General features: G+C 40.4%; 2 protein-coding genes across 3 annotated transcripts in view; one reads left to right on the forward strand and one right to left on the reverse strand.

Annotated features, from left to right (window-relative positions):
• Positions 1 to 3,803: 3,803 nt before the first annotated feature.
• LOC145777268 (uncharacterized) lies at positions 3,804 to 8,908 on the forward strand. Its single transcript, XM_082588611.1, has 2 exons — positions 3,804 to 4,324; positions 7,939 to 8,908. Exons 1-2 carry the CDS (start codon positions 3,950 to 3,952, stop codon positions 8,578 to 8,580), a joined length of 1,017 nt encoding a protein of 338 aa, XP_082444737.1. The 5' UTR covers positions 3,804 to 3,949; the 3' UTR covers positions 8,581 to 8,908.
• A 610-nt stretch (positions 8,909 to 9,518) lies between these two features.
• Positions 9,519 to 14,705, reverse strand: part of LOC145777146 (rap guanine nucleotide exchange factor 6-like) — a 46,633-nt gene continuing 41,446 nt past the window's right edge. For both annotated transcript variants that reach the window (XM_082588450.1, XM_082588449.1), the window contains 5 exons: positions 12,925 to 14,509; positions 12,364 to 12,547; positions 11,846 to 12,027; positions 11,386 to 11,526; positions 9,519 to 10,696 (listed from right to left, as the gene is read on the reverse strand). In XM_082588450.1, the coding sequence (XP_082444576.1) occupies positions 10,659 to 10,696; positions 11,386 to 11,526; positions 11,846 to 12,027; positions 12,364 to 12,547; positions 12,925 to 14,509 (2,130 nt within the window). In that variant the 3' untranslated portion in view covers positions 9,519 to 10,658. The remainder of the gene's footprint in view (positions 10,697 to 11,385; positions 11,527 to 11,845; positions 12,028 to 12,363; positions 12,548 to 12,924; positions 14,510 to 14,705) is intronic.

A 14,705-nucleotide genomic window follows, 5' to 3' on the forward strand; every position in this document is an offset into this window, starting at 1 on the left:
TTATGCAATTCTAAATGAAAAAGAAAGTTAGGTCTATAGTTACAATAGACTTACCGGAAAGTGTAATACCCAATTAATTGTAGCCTGTTCAAAATACCAAAACGCCATCTTGTTTTTTTTTCACCACTCTCATGGATGTCACTAACTAACATCTTGCAATTTGACAAGGTTCTTCCAATAACACCTTGAAAGAGCGTTACCCTACTATCAGCTTCTGATGCAAAAAAACTAAAAAAAATTCTCGATCCCATTATATTTTGATGCTGTAGTAAGCTATGGTTTAGCCAAGGAGCAAAGTTTTGGTCTATAATCTTCCACTCACCTTAGTTTAAGCTTCAAAAACAAGTGCCAATTGAGCGCTTGGAAAGACTATGTGAACTTCCAGATTTGGCAGATAGGCTATCCCATGCTGATTTAAAGCATAAGTCCAATAGGCCTACAGTATGTTCTTTTTTTAAGAAAACTCATTGCAATGCTGTTTTTTTGAATACGCTTTTTCCGTGGTTGTTAGTTGTATAAATAGGCTAACATTTAACTGAAAGAAATATTCATAATGTTGTAGTCTATATCTTTAGGCTACATCGCGTATCTTCTGCATGACCGACCGGAACAAGATTTTGACCGACGCTCCGCCAGTTTTTAGTTCAACAACTTGTTGCTGCATTAGATTGAGTTTCGCTTTTAGCAGCATGATCGTTGCTTACTTCTCAATGTAGATTTCAACGACCTATTTTTAGCGTGATGTTGCGAGTTAGCTGTGGTAATAACTCATTGCACTAGTTTTTGAAACAAGCGCCATGTGCTATGACGAATGGTGTTGAACACCTGTTTGTTTTTTTCAATGTTTGTTTGTTTCAACACCATTCGTCATAGCACATGGCGCTTGTTTCAAAAACTAGTGCAATGAGTTATTACTACAGCGAACTCGCAACATCACGCTAAAAATAGGTCGTTGAAATCTACATTGTGAAGTAAAAGGTTCCTGTATCATAGCAAGAACTTATCCTAAAAGTCCGCCCCCATCGCTCAGTTGATTGATCGCCTGACTGTAAGAACAAAGAAACAGCTAGATCAAACGGCGCCGGTTCGATTCTTGGGGTGTGCGCTTGAGCAACCCATTTCAAGGACTGCTTTCCATTCAGTTCCTACTGGTAAATGGAATAATTCACAGACACTCACACTTCAACAATTGGAAACGTCGCTGTCAAATTGGATGTCTGGGCTTAAGTCAGTGGTTTAAAGCCTTCGCAAGTAGGCCTATAGCCTACGAAACCGCCAGGATTGAGCTCTCAGAGAGCTTTTTTCAGTCTGAGGATAACGATTCCAACAATCAATCAATTAATTAGTGCTATGTTAGAATGGAAGCAATTGACTCAATGATCGGAGTATATAGTCGTTCTGTCTCTTGTTGTTCTTTCACTATTCTAACTAGCCTATGGTACTCGACGTTGTATGCAACTGCACTGTAGGGTCTGTAGCCTACCTTTGTTACAAGTATGGCGTAAAATAAAAGTAGCCGACTGTTATTGTTATTATTACTGCATGTCGTACTAAGCTTATATCTTTGTTAAATACGCTTGTAAACACTGTAGCCTAATAAAACAAATGAAAGTTTGCATAATTGATGTTTCTGGCGAATCATGTTGTCCAAATATATATTGTGTGGTGATGGAATTGGACCTGAAGCAACTACAATAGGTTGTTTGGTTGGTTTTAAATCTTTATCCACGGACTGACAAAATCTTGATAGGTTATTCTTGATAGTTTCGCATATGTGTAGATGCTTTTGACGCAAGGCCGGTTACCGAGATAGACAAAGTGAAGTTTCCGATTGTTGAAGTGTTGCTGAGGAATTATCCCATCCATTAGGTGCCGCTGAATGAAGAGCAGTCCTTAACGTGCGTTGCTCAAACGCACACCCCGAGAGTCGAACCAGCGCTGCTTGATCTTGAAGCTTCTTCGTTCACGAAGTTACGAGATAACAAACTGAGCATTCAGGGCGGACAAGAAGATCCATTACGTTTCAGCCCATTAGCAGTTCATTGCATAAGACGCTGGACTGGACCAGGGATCTATGGTTATTAAAGTGCTAAAATCTCTATCTTTTTAGCTTTAGGTCATTGTAGCTATAGAGACCTTGTAAGCACTACTGGGTTGTATACCTTCTGTCATGCTTCTGTTTATCTTTGCATTATAAAATGCAAGGTTTGTAAAATATCTTATAAAGATCCGTGTAAGCTTGATTAAATCTCAACACAGCTGTTTTTTCGTGACAAAGAGATGAATGGAAGACTAGGAGAATGAGATACGAACCTGTACGAAGACTTAATATAATGCTGCGGTAGAAAAGCAGGATAAGATAAGCAACCGAAGCATTTGAAATTGTCTCAGAGTAGTAGGGACTCTACAGTACAATAGCGTTGCCCGGTTTAGGTTGTGTTGGCTTAGATGTTTTTTAAGAGCAAATCTAGTTCTGCTCTCGAGGTGTGCGCTTGAACAACGCATTTCAAAGACTGCTTTCCATTCAGTGGTACCAAGAGAATGGAATAATTCACAGACAACAACACTTCGACAAGCAGAAACTTCCTTCTGTCAATGATTTGGTTTTGAATCTTTATCCTCGGATAAAACCTTGATTGGTTATTCCTGATACTTTTAGAGGCTCTTGACGCAGGGCTGTTTACCGAGATTGGCAGAGTGACGTTTTCCGATTGTTGAAGTGTCGTTGCTGGGGAATTATTCCATTTATTAGGTGCTGCTGAATGGAGGACAGTCCTGAAAGTGCGTTGCTCAAGTGCACACCCCGAGTCGAACCAGCGCCGCGTGATCTTGAGCCAGGCGCGTAACCGCAGAGCTAACGGGGCGAACGTCGGTAACCGGTCCTGCGTCAAAAACCTGTACATTGTAGGCTACAAGTAGGCCTATGCGAAACTGCCAAGAATAACGCTTCAGAGGTTTTCTCAGTCCAAGATCAAAGATTCAAACCAAAATCAATGTATGAACTCGCAGGAGACATTTAAACTATCAAATGTTGCGTCACTGCCCAAGTGACAAATTGAAGCCTTAAGTTATTACCAAAGCGTTCAAAGTGGACTTTTACTGCCCTGTTGCAAGATTTTGTCTTTGTGTGTGTTCAAGGCAATAATACCGTACCTGGAATGTTTCTCAAAACAAAACTTTATCATTTTCCTGCTACAAAACTCCTTTGTGTTGATGTTAAAACGTGATTCAGTGTAGTGAAGAATTCGCGTTGGTTTTGTAGACGTATCATGACTAAGCATAATGCCATAATGCATTTTAGACACTCCAATTCGTGGCCTATTCACTGAAACTCACATAGCATTATGAGTTTCATTCGGAAAGCAATTAATATTTTTGGCAAACAAACAACTCAAACCAGGGGAATCAAAAACTGACTTTTACTGGAAAAATAGAGGAAGTTTCGTCTTGTTGTTTGATTTAATTTATGCCATCCACTGAGTACTGCTGAATGGAGAGAGGTGTTTCAAAAATACGTTCCTCAAAACAATACTCCTAGAACCGAACCAGCGTTGCTTAATGTTACCACTTCATTTTCAAAGTCGTGCGCTTATTTAACTGACTAAACCTATCGCGCAATCTACATAAAAACGTAAAATAATCATCAAGTTCACATGAACAAGGCATTAAAATGAATTTTTTTCTTTACGTAGTTATTCGTTACGCAGTTGCTCATTCTTAATTAGTTTGCTGACGTCGGTCTCAGGAGACGCTGCTGAAGTGTATGATATTCCAAAGAGACTTCACTCCGGTCTATCACCTGGCATGTCAATGAAATTACTGAAAGCGGCGTTTTAACTTCATTGGCTTTGCTTTCTACAAAGCCAGATCAGGATCAAACATGTTTATCTTCAGTTGAGCAACTGTGAAAGGTTATTGTCATTGTCGAAGTTGTTTTCACCGAGGTATTATGGTGTCAACAAAATTCGACAGTAGGCCTTATAAGCCTTGGAAGTCTGTGCGGCGACCTGTTTCGAAATCAGATCTACCGTTTCCACGAACAAACAATGGACCGCCAGCAGTGCCACCAAAGCCTGGTGGAAAAGTATTTGTTTACGTGTACGAAGCTCCAGGGATGCCAGGTGGTTTTCAAAGTGTAACGCAAGCTGGTAATGGAGCATTACCACCAAATGCACAGCTGGTCATTGGAGGTGTCCCGCCAGGAGTACAGCCTCCTTCAATTCAGTATCCCAACTCAAACGAATGTTTAGTTCAAGACACTCGCACTAGACTGAAAGAACGAGCCAAGAAAGCAGGAAAGGGATATAAAGTATTAGCTGACGTGGTGAGTTTGAAATTAAAAGAACGTATATACTGTATACATGTAGTCGTTTTATAGACTATAAACACTGTGCTTAGATCTGCAATGTACACATTGGCACTACAAGTTGTCGACATGGCGTTGGCTCATTCCTATAATGGGACTAAGGCCCACAGGACCAGATAACGAGAAATGGTTTTATAATTTATTTAGCAGTAGTTGCAGATGGCATTTCTTAGATAGGAATTGATCATTAGCGTTAAAACCTGTTTGCGAAGATTGAAACAGTTTGAAGAGAAAAAATTTGCGTTGAAAGGTTTGTTTTATTGATGTAGGCAATGCAACTTAATTTTGCTTAGTTTTTAAACAATCATCAAGTAGCGTATTTACAACTATCGATAATCATGAGCGCGTAGATCAGATCGCATGACCAACCGAACACGTTTTATGTTTAATTAAACTTAACAACAATAGCTAACAATAATAGATAGGCTACTTCTCGGTAGTAGAGTGTATCAAGCATTGCTAGTGATGCAACTGCTGGCAACACATCACCTTGTTGTGTCGAATTGTTATTCTTTACCCTTTTAGATTTTTACTGTACATCGCGATATTCAGTACCTAGCAACAGAAGTCAGATTGATTATTTCACTTCAATATGAACATGCAAACATCCAGTTGCTGGCAAAAACTATATCGATTTCTGAAAGATAAAGCTTTGGTAGAGAGTTTGCTTTGTTGAACCATAGACAAACAAAACAAAGCAACTATAGCGTGTTTAAGATGTTTTATTACAAAAAAATATAACATAATTGAAAAATCAACTCAAACGTTTTCGACACCTACGTGTGTCCTCATCAAGAATTACTTAAATCTGCAATATACATAAAATGAAAATTATGGGATAAATCTGACTATGCACTATAACTGTAAGGACACTTGGGACTGAAAATATAGTGCATAGTCAGATGAGTCAGATTTATCTCATAATTTTCATTTTATGTATATTGCAGATTTAAGTAATTTCTGATGAGGACACACGTAGCCTATTCGTCGAAAACGCTTGAGTTGATTTTTTAATTATGTTATATCTCTTTGTAATCAAAGGTGGGCAGTAACTAGTTACTTTTTGAGTAACTGTAACTTCGTTACTACTTTCCAAAAGTAACGAAACACGGTAACTAGTTCCTATTTTAGCACTTTTTCAACAGTTACAAGTTACTTTTGCACTGAAATTTCAGTTTCTTTACTTGCCGTTTATTTCTGTGCACGTGTTTGTGTCTTGCTTTGTGCGTGTTTATTGCGCTTTGCGCAATAATGCATTTTTCTCGCAGCTGTGTCGGCGCAGCACTGCGCATGCGCGGTTCTACTTTTGTTTTGTCTTGTTGAAAAGGGTTGCCGTATTGGCGAATTTATCGCTAAAATCCAGAAATCTGGCGATTTTTTAAAACGTTTGCCTTCATATTTATGATTTGGCTCTTTTTTGGCTATTTTTGATAACTGATTTGGCTAAATTAATTGTTTTTGGCGATTAATCAATATGTACCAAAGACAGGCAAGACACAACAATACAACAGGGTTGAGCATTATAACAATATATTTTACATATTTACAAATAGTTTAACAGTCAAACGTTTTCGGTTTAACTTAAGCCCTCATTGGGAACCTGAAAATATTTATAAAAAAGAAGTAAATTTCAACTTCTTGAAGGTAACTAACTAACTGACTATAAGCATCAAGAAACACGCAGCAATTAGAAGCAATTTCTTGATGCTTATAGTCAGTTAGTTAGTTACCTTCAAGAAGTTGAAATTTATTTCATTTAGTGTAACGCTTGCAATGCCTCTAAAAAGATTGTGTGACATCAAAACCAGCAACAGCATTGCTGTTTGCTTGCCGTTGGTGGACGTTCTTGTGGAAGCAATACAAACCAGATTTGGTCATTGGTTCGAGGACAGCGACTTTCAGCTTGCGACTGCATTCCACCCACAATTTAGACTTATCTGTGTTTAATGCCTGACAATTAAGCGACACTGTTGAATTGAAACCCAAAATAAAACAGAACATGCTTCAAGCAATTGAAGAAGCAAACTGCTCTGCTGAAGAGGGGAGTAGCAGCGACACTGAAGTGGATGGTGGTAGAGCCACGGAGGACTGTTTGCACCACTTTACGCAAAAACCAAGAAAAGAAAGCAATGCGCGTTAAATCTGTTACAGGAGTATTTGGAAGCGCACCCTGAGGACAAGTTAAGCGAATCCAGATTCACAATCGGACCGATGAAAACACTGTTTTAAAAACATAACACTCCCATTCCGTCAAGTGCTGCAGTGGAAATATTGTTTTCATTGCAGCACTTGTTCATCACCAGATTGTGCTCGTTCATCCCCGACGCCGACACACGCCCCATCGGCCTGACACTACCAAGACAGGCATGGGTGCGCCTCAACCGTCTCCATACGGGTGTCGGACTTTTCCGCTCAACCATGCACCAATGGAAAATGGCCTCTTCCTCCTCCTGTAAATGTGGTGCCGAGGAACAGACCGCAGACCACATCATTGATTGGTTGATTCTTTATCCTCGGACTGGGAAAGCTTCTTGCAGAGCTTAATCCTGGCAGTTTCGCATAGGTTACTTGTAAAGTAAAGGCTAATCACTGATGCAGGCCCGGTCACCGAGATTGACAGAGTGAAGTTTCCGATTGTTGAAGTCTTGTTTCCTAGGAATTATTCCATCCATTAGATGCCGCTAAATGGAGAGCAGTCCTTAACGTGCGTTGCTCAAGCGCACGCCCTGAGAGTCGAACCAGCGCCGCTTGATCTTGAAGCTTCTTCGTTCCAGAAGTGACACGCTAACCAATTGAACTATCGGGGCGGACATCATCAATGACTGTAGCCTACCATCTTCAAGCCACCTCACGGAGTGGAAGGTCTGCGTGTCATGGATAATGAAACCAAAGACTGGTTGCTCTGTAGTAGCCGTCCAGTGTAGTCCGGGAACATCGTAAATCTGGGGCGGTAAAACGATAGACCCTCGGCCCCAGAGACTCACACGATGACGACGATTGGGCAAGGACATTTTAAAGCCCAAAAGGGCAGGCCTAAGTGACGAGCACTTTGAAATGCTCGTATTTCTCAAAAGAAATAAACATATAAGCCACTGAGTAATTTTTTTTTTAAATAAAACATTGTTGGTTTTGTACTTGTGCTGTTTATGTTGGCATGGATGGCTCTAACACTATATATCAAACATTGCGGTTAAACAGGACTTGCGTGTAGAGCTGGCCAGGTGGAGAATTTTATGTTCAGATTTGTGAGTAACTGAAAGTACGGTAACTAGTAAAGGTAACTAGTTACTTTTCAAAATCGGTAACTGTAACGGTAACTCAGTTACTATTTTGGCAGAGGAATTGTAACTGTAACTCAGTTACTTTTGAAAGTAACTTTGCCCACCTTTGTTTGTAATAAAACACGTTAAACACGCTAAAGTTACTTTGCTTTGTCTGGCTATGATTCCTGAAAGAGCTGAGAAATTTAGCGTGAACCTGGTGTGTTATGTGAAGTTGTGAGTTGCAATCGTTTGCAATTTGTAGCAATCTTTATTGATTATAAATTATCCTCACTTGACGGTGTATTGCAGAATTCTGGATCCCTGAGGAGTTCATCGAGAGGAGGAAAGATGTTCATGAAGCAGAAGAAGAGAATGGATGAATACACGTCGCTTGCTTCCAGCGGAAGAGCCTACGATGATTCTCAAGATTATTACAGTGATGGTGAAGAAGAAAGATGTAATCCGAGGAACGTGGCGAAGAAGTCATCACAGGCTAATTTCTACAACAATTCTTTAAAAGGGAAAAAACGAGGTCCGGTTCTACGCCCTTTACATTCTCCTCCTCCAGAATGGAGAGCGAAAGTAGATTCGGGATATTCTCTATACGATGATGTGCAAACTCTTCCGACTAGACGATGGAACTCCGTGGATGCAACGCACAGATCTCACTCTTCCAGAAGCGAATCAGCTCCTCCACCAGCTAACCAGTATTATCCTTACAATGGTGTTCAGGAAGATCAATATTACGTCGACTCCTCCAATGAATTTAGACCAGATTCGAGTAACGGAGTTGCTTTGGTGAACTTCGATGCAAGAATGCACAAAGGAGCTCCTCATAGAAAGCAAGGAGTCCGCGAAGGAAGAGGAATATTTACGACAAAACCTCATGTTCAATTGGATTTTAATGCCAGGCCAGTAGGCTGGAGCAGAGCATTCGCCCAGCAGTACTAAGATAGCACACAGAGCATGTTCTATTGAAATTTAGTTGATGCATTGCTCTTTCGATCCGAAAAACCATAAAACGTTTCCTTGAAAGCATCAAAGATTTGGGTTACTAACTGTGGCAATTGTGAATTAGGGTTTGTGGCATAACAACATACCTGGGTAGTGATAGTTTGACGGGAGTAAACGGAAAAAAGTTATATGAAGTGTTTGTTTCATTAGAACATTGTCATTATTTCTTGCTTTTCTCATTGATAATTGCCAATCTCGATATACAACGTTAGAATCGTAATTGGCGATGAAATTGTTGAAATACACTCCTCACTTGTCAATTTGAGATGAGAATATGCATACCTGCAGGTTTACAGAACAAGCACATTACTTGTCGCTTTATGACTATCCATGGCTGTGTAGACAGAAAAATAAGAACGCTGGATCGACCTTGCCTTGGCAAGACACTTCTTGACATGTAATTGTCATCCTGTCCATATTAAATTTTAATCAGAAGAAAAATTAAACCGGTCTCGTTACTTTTTGACTAGCCCTGCTAAAAATATTAGGTTTCAGCTAATGCGACCAAGCTAAAATATTGTAGAAGCCCTACACCAAACGTTTCACTAAAAATTACCATTTAGAAGTACTCCTGCTCGCGACCAAACGAATACCAGTATCCCTATTACAGAAAAACAAATTGTTTTCAGTGCATTCATTCCTCGACTATTTTCATAAAAGACAAGCTCAAGTTTAGCTTCAAAACTGATTCCCAGTCAGCAAAACTTTTCCCTTTTTGTATCGTTTCAAAATCGCTAGACGATGCAAAACTGGCATCTCTGCATGGTTTTGGAAGATGCCCTTGCTTAACAGCAGAGAAAACTAGGTCGACGCAAGCCTGTATCGGTATCTGCCGTACTTCGCTTCTATAGAAGAGGCTTCAATGATGAGTTGCGTTCAAGAGAGAGACCGTTATAATTAAACGAGAATACAAGATCGGTCACAAGAATACGAATGAAACCACCAGTAGCGAAAACGAGCCAGCGGATAAATTCGAATCATTATACATTGACACAACAGCTAGAAATGTTGCGTCAATGAAAAATAACTCAAGTGTCATGGTGTGATATTGCAACAGAGACGGCAGTGCTTGATCATGGCATGAACATCTGCAAAATAAAATCGTCTAGTGGAAGCAGCTCGGTGTTAGCAGCCAAGTACAAAATGTCGATTTCTTTGAGATTAATCTATTAAAATAACAGAGATAGCCTGCAACCATATGCAGTTGGAAGTGTGATGATTACGTTCTATCAAATAACACCTTTGACATCTCCAAGTCAAAACCCAGAGAGCAAAATTCATCATTTTTACATTGATTCAACGACTGCAGACGTTAAAATAACGGATTTTTCTGTCTGGGAATTCTGTTCATAACAAGAAAGGCTGTCGTTTTACGAAGATGCAATGATTTTTCAATGATGGTTCTAGCGATGGTTGTTATGGCAACGGTTGTCACGGTTGGGCAATTTCACAGCAATAATCCGATCAATCAACCAACAAGAAATGGAAAAAAAATCTTTTAAATCTAGCCAACGTAAATTGGCAGTATGAGAAGTATGACGTAAAATCTAGGATGAATAAAAGTCGACCTCACATTCGACATTAAAGCTTAAAATAAAAACTATGACGTGCATGTTTTGTTCAGCTTTGACTAACTTCAAAAAGTTCTTTGAACAGTAAAGGCACAATTTTGACACAATGTCAAGACTTGATGTTTAAACGCAATAAACGTAGCTAAGCAGCTGGCAAACATTGGGCGTTTTACGTAAATAACACGTCAAAAGACGCAATATTCGTACAATAATGGCAAAGAAAGTGGCATGATGGGTGATCCTAGCAGCAAAATCCGTCATTTTTACGTTGAATCTATGTAAAAATAACGAATTTTGCTATCTGAGATTTAAAAAATGCTCCGAAATGGCTTCGCTGACTGACAGAGAATCCGATGTCACACATCAAATCTGATGAAAATTAAATTAAAATGAAATTCATATATCGACAATATCGGCTAGTGGGAGCACGTGACAAAAATGACGTCAAACTTGCGATATCTGTTCTTGGTTTTTATGAGCATCTGTGGAAAAAATGTAGAGGATGAAAATCTGTTGTAATAAAAGCAAGCAAACCTTCACGCGTCGTACCAGATGCGTCAAGTATTCTTCATTAATGGGACAGATAACGGAGTTTAGAATAGTAATGGACCGTAGTTATAAACAAATCCAAAATTAAAGAAAAAAAAAAATGGAAGAGTTTCTATCGGATGACAACCCCAGCTATGAAGAGCTGCCGTTTTTACATCGTTTCAATCTCATCAGACATCAAAACATCTTGTATTTGCCAGACTAGTAGATATTTTTAGGCTTTTTTATTCATCAACACCTTGAAAGCAAATTAACATAAATTTGAAAGATCCTTATCCATGCAGTTTGCCTGCTATAAAACCGAAAGAACTGAAGCGGTACAGAAATCAATACCAATAAGTTGGCTGCAAAATATTCAACGCCATAGATCCCACACAATGTGATCATTTATACAATATCAGATTTTTAATTGGTGGGCGATACTGCCTTTTTAAATTGCTATTATGAATACGCTCCCGATGTAAACAACTCTCAAATCTAACCTGAGTGACGAAGGCATGTTTAGTAAACAACTATTGAGTTAAAAATATATCGAAACTAGACAATAGCCCACCTTCAAGATAGAATTAAAGCTGTCCCAAGACACGCAACGGTATTTCGAATGCAGTTTGTAACAACTCACCTATCGGAAATGAACGATAAGAGTTGGGAAGGGGCGATGGAAAAATTGAACTTTGTTTTGCATTGATTTGATGGACAGCTTCAGTGTAAGTGGGCAGTGACCTTCGCTCGTAGTTGTTGCTTTGTTCTGGCGCCGCCGATGCTGCATCAACCAAAATTGAGTTCAAACTGCTGATACTTCACAGAGCATGTAATGCCAAATGCAATTACAGTAGCTACCAATTTTCAATAATGAGCTTTCAATGAAATGAGTTCAAAATTGTGCGCTCCACTAAATGCTGTTAAATCTTTCATTAAACTACAAGCTCTGTTGGATGAACCCAGACAGCAATATCCGTCATGTTCACATTGATTCAACGTCTGCATACGTTAAATCGATGCAAAAATGACGGGACATAATAAAACAATCATGAAACATAATATATAAAAGTTTGTAGATATTCATCAAACACCGTCCAAACCTGAAGTAAATGACGCGTTTCGCTGCTGCGTCACATCAAAACCGGTCGCTCCTCCGCAAAAGGAACCATCGAAATTGTTGCTGTAAGTCTCGATGTCTTCAGTGCAGCCTCCGACATTTGGAGAGGGAGAGGATGATTGGGAGCTTGAACTGCTCGACTGAAGTTGATGCGAGCGGCTGATGCTGAAGAAAGATTAGAGATGTGTATTGTGTATATTACATTCCTAATTGAAAGATAACGGTAAACTGCAAAAGCGTGGGCAAAGGTTAAGACAAATGATGAAGACTGTTTTTCTTTTATGCTGAGTTTTAGCTGTCTTGAAACTATGTGTTTCAACCAAAAAGGAATGTGAAACGTACTGCATACATTTCAGCTTTCGTAAACCTGAAATGTCCATCTTTTCAAGCTGCGTTTATGAGCAAGACGTTTAAGCAACATAAGATTGCACAAAAACAATTGAACTAGTGGTGGAAATGATTCTGCGTCTACATCACAATCAACAGATCCCTTCATCGCACCTTGATTTTCGTTGAGGAGGAACAGGGGGTTTCTTTGTCTTTGGTTCCATCGATGCGGATCGGGATGTACCATGGAGAAGATTCGGCTGAAGATTACAGGGAGGAAGAGGATAACCTTGATTGGATGCTGCCAGGCTTTCTGGAAGTGGAGAAGCGACTTGCGGACCGGCACCATTCTCCCAAACTGAAGAAAGAGAGGTTAAAAATACAATCACCATCTTACTCCCATTGTTACCGTATGAAGATGTCGTTACGCAACAGATGGTATCAATGAAACAATATAAGTGTTTAGTGAAATGTAAACCGGTAATTTATCACTAACTCGTGATTAAACAACAGAAAATGTGATATATCAAGTTTATGAATGACTGAAGTTGATCAAATGAGATTTTAGACTATTGTTGGTTTTGTGAATGGCGCACTACGTTGTATTGTTGTTGTAAGCTAAAGATGGATTGCAACAGTTTCAACAAAACTGCGCAATGCATCACGGCACAAGAAGAAAAAAAGAATGCGGAATTAAAGAAGTGTAATAGTGTCATAACTTGTGATGCTGCTCACCTTTCGTTGCTTGCCGCTTCTTCTCACCATCCAGGTCAATCTCGCTCCACTCCTGACTGGTTTTTCGTCGCACTTGACTTTGATGCCACTGTTCTTGACTGTGCTGAACTTTTTGATAATGTGATTGTTGAACAAGTACGTGGCCAGCTGGAATGTTCCCGGCACTAGAACGACGATTTTGCGGCGGAATTCTCGAGTAAGCGTCGATGTATTGATACGATGGGTCGCGCGGATGGTGAGCGTTGCCATCGACAACGTCATGACGCGAACTTTGAGTGGAAGTTTCTGAAGCGTGATTGGCCATCGTTTGCCGAGAGTGAAAAGTGGTGGCAAACGCGCGACTGCTTTGCTGAAGATGACGTTCATTCATAGGTGACGCGACTTGAGTATTTGATTGCACATGTTCCCAGCTATCACTATGACTGGCAGTTTGTTTTGACAATTGAAGGTTTTTAGGTCGATTCATCACCAAAGGGTTTGAGGCAGAATAGTGGCCTGTAACTGGTGTCAAAGACGATCTTTGATCCACTAGATTTTCTGACACAAGTTCTGTGCGCAGTTGCATTAAAGAGCTGACCGAAGAGCGAGTGCTGGTGTTCACAAAACCGCTTTCTTGCCTCGGAGCAAGACGAGAGCCTTGATCTAACGACCTCTGACGGGGCACCCGAGATGGTGGAGGAGACGAAGAGAAGACGGGGGTTCCTCCAGTGCTCCCTGTCTCTGAATAGCCAGAAGGATCTGACATGTTGTTCAAAGAGGGGTCAGATTTGCTCAAACTCAACCGCCTGAGATCGACAAAATTAGGTGGGTTTTCCTGCACTGGAGTGTTTCTTCTGCTATGCCTCTGACAAGTCAGTTTTTGGTGTTGAAGTTCCAAAACCAGCTGTTCTTCAAGCATTGCCGCTGGAGTTGTGGTACGTGCATCTTTCAGGTAGTTTGGTTGCATGACAGGATTGTAGTAGATGTTATTTGCGTTGGCCCGGTAACGACGAGTGTGCACAGACGCATGACGCTCGCAAACAAACTCGTGAATGCCTTTGAGGCTGCTTTTTGACATCAGATTTCGAGTCATCACCTTCTGGGCGTGCAGGGACCCCATGCCGGCAGGGATGTTGGCTGGATAATGCGCAGCATCTTCTCTAAACTTCCCACAATCAACTTGTACATTCGCGGCCGAATGCGGGAAGTTTGTTGGGTAGGAATCTTTGGCTTCTAATTGCGGGGGATCCCCTTGACCCCTAAATCCAGATAAAAAAGTCCGCTCTTCTTTGTTGTTGGTTGCATTTTGCTCTTGTGAAGTGAAATGAGGCAGCGATCGATTTACAGGAGGATGATCAGGCAACCCACGGGAGCTACTGATGCGGTCAATGCCAGCATAGCCTTCTGACTGCCTCATCTGATGAGGAGGTTGGATGTGAGACGCAGATGGATGGCTGTGATGAGGATGAGAGTGAGCAAAGATCTCGTTTTCATCAGCAAGATGAAATCTTCCTGAGTCAGCCGAAAGTGATCCTCCACTCACTACTCCACTATCGACGCTTGGAGTTCTCGGGATGCGAGGATGGTTTGGGAGGATCAGCGCTGACTGAAAGATAACACAATATTCCTCATTAAAATCATTTAAAAATAATTAAAGTCTAAGTACAATTTGAAACTTTTTTCACTTAATCTTAAAGGATTCCTTGTTTTTAGGATTCAAATTGCAAATCCCAGTGGCACCTTAACTAAAACAATAGCAACAGTCTGGGGAGGTTAAAGGATAGACTCCGACCCCATAGTCT

The sequence above is a fragment of the Aplidium turbinatum genome, chromosome 9 (genome assembly GCF_918807975.1).
Source record: "Aplidium turbinatum chromosome 9, kaAplTurb1.1, whole genome shotgun sequence".
NCBI lineage: Eukaryota > Metazoa > Chordata > Ascidiacea > Aplousobranchia > Polyclinidae > Aplidium > Aplidium turbinatum.